This window comes from Glossina fuscipes, unplaced genomic scaffold (genome assembly GCF_014805625.2).
Source record: "Glossina fuscipes isolate IAEA_lab_2018 unplaced genomic scaffold, Yale_Gfus_2 2, whole genome shotgun sequence".
Taxonomy (NCBI): Eukaryota; Metazoa; Arthropoda; class Insecta; order Diptera; family Glossinidae; genus Glossina; species Glossina fuscipes.
The window spans coordinates 33,320,614-33,325,457 of record NW_023998416.1 but is presented as its reverse complement, the minus strand read 5'-3'; the positions used below and the strand labels follow the sequence as shown (position 1 = coordinate 33,325,457).

Sequence of the window (4,844 nt, the reverse complement as noted above, 5' to 3'; positions counted from 1 at the left end):
CATTAATTCATCTACCTTGTGCGTCAAGCACTTAATGCGTAAATATGTATTCTTAAAATAAGCACACTTTAGGGGAATTATTGCATTATTATATTAAATATTAAGATTCAAAAAAATATTTCCCGTGAATCATGTTTAATTTTTACATACCCTTTTTCAATAGAAAAGAAACAATTTGGAAATTTAATTAAAGATCCTTGTTTCTCCTTACGTACCTGTCGAATCTGGTGACTAACCTGAAAATACCTGTTTCAGATGAAATCTTAATCACACTTACGCATCTGATTGAAGGAAACAACAAAAAGCATATTATAAAGCTTTACAGCAGCAGAAAATCCTACAAGCAGAAGAAGAAAGACTAAACGTTATATAGTATAAGTATAAATATGTGTGCTTATATACATTTGTATGCATATAAGCAAGGAGAATTCTCTTTGAGGAATGTCCACCAGCAAGTCGTACAAAATCCTGCGGAAGATAGGTCCAAGGTTAGGCAACAACGTAACGCGGCAACAAACAACAGAATAAAAATTCCAAAAGCCTGTATTACAAAAAGGCAAAGGTATTTATGATTCTGAATAGAATGATATAGGAAAAGGTGAGCCATGGTTATACACATACGTTAACATAAGTTTTTATATCCTGTGAACCAACTAGTATAAGACATAGTGAGAAAATTAGATACATAACACGACATACAAGGAAAAGTGAGTTCACTCACAAGCTTTTTAAGAAAAACTATGATTGAAAAATGAAAATACTTACGTGTTAACCCTGATCTCGTTTCACTTCTATATTCAATCACTATCGTGTCAATCAAGATCAAAGCATTTCCAAGAACCCGCCTTGGCCATGGCATTCCAACCCACCAATAGACTCTTAAGGAATCTAGTCCACCTATTCGCAATGGCGAAGAAAGTTTTGAGATTGAATGTGTACCCTGTGAACGTCAAAAGCTTTCCAGTGTTCGGAGTCGTCTTCGGGATGCGCAACTCTATGAAAATCTTAAAAGTACGCGGAAAACATATTATCAGCAAGATATTCAACTTTATTAAAGTAACCAGTCTGCCTTTTAAAAAGAAGAGGGACCGACAGTCTTGGTTGCTAATGCTCGTCTTATTTTTCTGTCCTAGAATTTATACCGTCGCGTTTTGGCCAAAGAACAAACGCCGTTGGAAATTGTTCGGACTAAGTCTCTTTTTCGACCACTTTCCATATACATAAGACTTGTAATAAAATTGGTTGTATTATGAGATGTTATGTTTTGCAGATGCTTACAAGATTTCTATAGGACCAACCGTTCCGAATGCGAATCTTCGAAATGAGGAAAGTTTTTCACCTTCACATATTATGCGTTTAGTTGAAAGATTTTGTCCGCAAAAGCAAACTGGGGTAAGTAGATTTCATAAGGATCTCTGATTCTACGTGTATTGTAAATCGTATCGCATTAATATTTCTGTGATAGTTGGCAGCGTCTCATAGCTTGTTGTAGAAACTTATTTCCATGTTTTCCGTAGTCCTTTTTATTTATATACATTCTTTAATAATTATGGAGGGATCTGAAAAATCATAAATTGAAGATTAAATTTAAAGCTTTCAGGTAAGCGCGATGTACAAGGTTGTAGTTATGATTTAAGGAAAAGGCGAAAATTACATATATATGCAGATATATTTATATATATGTATTTTTTGTTAATTGTAAGGCTCTGTTCAGTTCCCGACATTGCAAGAAAAAACTTAATGTCAAAATGGTTCTCGTACACAAAGTTTTGAAGTAAGTTTCAATAGATTCACCCTTAATCGTACCTGTCATTTTGCGTGTATGAGAAAATATCATGAATTTTTATACTATTGGAAATTATGATGACATGTGCATATAGAAAGCATATGTTTAATTGCACATGGACATTTAAAATGAATAAATGCATAATAAGCCACGTGATGTTTTGTCTTTACATGATTTTGTCATTAGAATTTATTTGTTTAACGAATTAATGAAAAGGTAATTAGGTCACTGTGGAGTTGAGAGAGGGGCACATTTGATGATTGTCAGAAATATGATGAAAAAATCATTTATTATGAATTGCGTATTTATATCAGGAAACACTGCCAGCTTAAACGTCTATACATATTTACCGAAAAACATACCATTAAATTAATTTCATGGAAAACCGAAAGAGTTTCCTATTATTTTTAGAGTGAAACCAACTCTATTATTTTCTAATAAAAACTATTGTACGCACGTGCAGCATATCACTCAATAATTCAAAATGGCGACAGACCCACATAATTCCTAAGCAATGCCAAGCTTTACTATTTCTGACAGACAATTAAGTTACAAGTTAGAGCTGTTTTAGTGAAGCTACTGTTGCGGTTTTCAACATAGTAGAAACAAGCTACATTCTTTGTTTTGCTTTCTGATGGGGGAATATCCCGTTACCAACCAGTATTGCCTGGGAGTTGTTATGTCGTTTCTTGCCTTTCAACAAAACTTATGTGGGTAGTTTGCTAATTTTAGCAAAGTCGCATGGACACCCACAACAACGACACATGTCGTTAGAAGATTGGCATTATCCACAAATCATGGCTCTATCAACTGTGTTGCCATATCAATGTCAGGCCGGAGAGATATTAAATGATGTCATATAATTATAATTTTGAATAGACACGCAATTCATTTGAATGCAGCTTTTAAGTAAATTCACGATATAAAAAATTTTGATCGTAAGTGGAGATATTGTTTTAGGCTGTCGCATTTTTCGGTTGAAGTTAATATGAATCAAACAAATGATTTTAACAAAACGACATTTTTTCATTTACTTTGCTTTGTTGGAAGAAAGTAATTACGTTTCTTACAATTTTAGGATCAATTCAATTAGAGTGTTTACTGACGCAGTGTGTTCCGGTGGAATGATAACAAAAACTTTTCTATGATTTGTGTAAAGAAAATAATATCTTTTAATTTAGTAACAGCTCTGAATCTGAGTATAATTTTCTTTAATCATAATTACCTTTCCTTGTGTGGACATTGTAATCTATTATAATAGGACTTAATGGCTTCAAGGTTGCATAAGCGTCAGGAAGAAAATATAATAAACATTTTAAAGAATTGCGAGTTTTGTTTTTTTTCACGAACTTGCTGGAAAGGCGAACGTAATTTCGAAAAATGATGAAAAAACATCTTTGTCTTCGCTTCTTAAGTGTTCAGCGAGACAACAACATATGGTTGCCCGCGTTATGAAAAGAAAATATTTACACTTCTTTGTTTAACTGAGCTTTTTTATTATGATTTCTTATTCCTTCCTCGTTTCATAATTCAATTAGTTCCATTCCATTCCATTATTTTTTTCCAAATCTGAAGGTTGACTCTGTGCTCCTATCTTTCTCACTCTACAATGCTGAATGCTTTAAATTTGTTGTTTAACACTCCCACTTGGCGCTACTGACATTAATCATCGAAAAACTTGTCTTCTTAGAAAAACTTTTGCAAATTTTTGATTAGAAGTATGTGGAAAATATTGGAAATGTCCGGTGAAAAGTTTTTTATAAACTGCACTTTAACCAACGACGAGAAGATAATGTGCGTTTTATTGTCTCTAAATAAGTGCTGGTTCGCAACGTTAACGGATGACGAAATCAAACAAAAAGTCGAGGTATTTGAAAAATTGTTTCCTTCTCTCCATCATCGAAGGATGATTTCGTCAGTATAATTGTTTTACTTGTTTCCATACCTCCTTTAACTATTAACTATTAATATCACAGTTATTAAACAAACGTATGGAATATAATAAATTCGTGAAAAATACTTTATTAAGCGGCGATTTAGCACAAGCTTCTATAGAAGAATTGGCACAAACAAACATAAGTGATGGAGTAAACAAACGTTTATTGAAATTAAAATATCGTATAGAAGAATTGCCATTTAAATTCGAGTGGTCTTTAACCCAAGCGTGCACGGAAGAAGTAAGAAAGTTCTAGAATATAATAAAATAATCTCCTTATTCCATTTCAAATTTTGTAAATTTGTTTTCCAGTTTCAGCGTAATTTTTTTCTTCTTCTGCTTCTAGCTGTTGACGGTTACAGGCAACAAGTGCAGGAACTAAAGTCAATAATACAGAAAAAAGATGAGGAAATTAAACAATATCGTGGAGAAGGTTTCACTTTACGTAGGAGTAAGCTTTTTTTTCATATTTATATACACGTTTGCACATGTAAATTTAATTGATTTTAGCTACGGTTCTCACCAAGCCGTTCGATGCTGACGACTTCAATAATAAGCGCAAGGATCGCAAATGTGTAAATAACTTTGAAGATTTATCAAAATGTGTTTCAGCACTCCAAGGTACTCATCAATTAAGTAACGCTGTGTCAAGTAATGAACTTTCGGATTAATCTTTGGTGCGCTGATATTTGTGTGAGTGATATTCGCAGTCTTACATCCCATTTGGCATCTTGTGTCTAACAGTTTTCCAGATTCTTCGAATATTTCTTCAGTAATGTTGTAATCCGTCCCGCTCTTTGTCTCTTCATTTGTTTTTCGCCCTTTTGCCAGCGATGGAACATTTTGCATTCTAAATGGAATCTCTTGATTTTCTTCAGGCTGCATAGATTGACCTCCTTCAATATTCTCATCGTTAACAAGGGGTTTCTCGGAAATCGGGTTTACCTTTTTAATGCGACCGTTGGGATGCTCCAAAGTACTCATCAATTCAATAACGCTGTGTCAAGTAATATGAAATCATCCCCATCACCAATCAATAAGAAATAAAAACCTTTTTAAATAAACACAATGGTTTTACATTTACATCGGAGACTTATTTTACGGGCTATATTAAGTTTGCGC

At 33.5% G+C, this 4,844-nt stretch overlaps 1 protein-coding gene across 2 annotated transcripts; it reads left to right on the top strand.

The window, feature by feature from the left end:
• The first annotated feature begins 3,424 nt into the window (after positions 1 to 3,424).
• On the top strand, positions 3,425 to 4,579 carry LOC119634046. Of its 2 annotated transcripts, none has more exons than XM_038027958.1 (5): positions 3,425 to 3,653; positions 3,763 to 3,963; positions 4,035 to 4,173; positions 4,233 to 4,415; positions 4,496 to 4,579. In XM_038027958.1, the coding sequence occupies exons 1-4, from the start codon at positions 3,507 to 3,509 to the stop codon at positions 4,391 to 4,393; spliced, it is 648 nt and encodes a 215-aa protein (XP_037883886.1). In that variant the 5' UTR covers positions 3,425 to 3,506; the 3' UTR covers positions 4,394 to 4,415; positions 4,496 to 4,579. The 2 variants fall into 2 exon arrangements, with proteins under 2 accessions (XP_037883886.1, XP_037883885.1); XM_038027957.1 differs by having other exon boundaries at positions 4,467 to 4,553.
• Positions 4,580 to 4,844: the final 265 nt, after the last annotated feature.

Coding starts and splice junctions, on each gene's coding strand:
- LOC119634046 (XM_038027958.1), top strand. CDS start 3,507: ATGTGGAAAATATTGGAAATGTCCGGTGAAAAGTTTTTTATAAACTGC. Junction 3,964..4,034: donor CCCAAGCGTGCACGGAAGAA/GTAAGAAAGTTC, acceptor TTTGTTTTCCAG/TTTCAGCGTAATTTTTTTCT. Junction 4,174..4,232: donor AGGTTTCACTTTACGTAGGA/GTAAGCTTTTTT, acceptor AATTGATTTTAG/CTACGGTTCTCACCAAGCCG.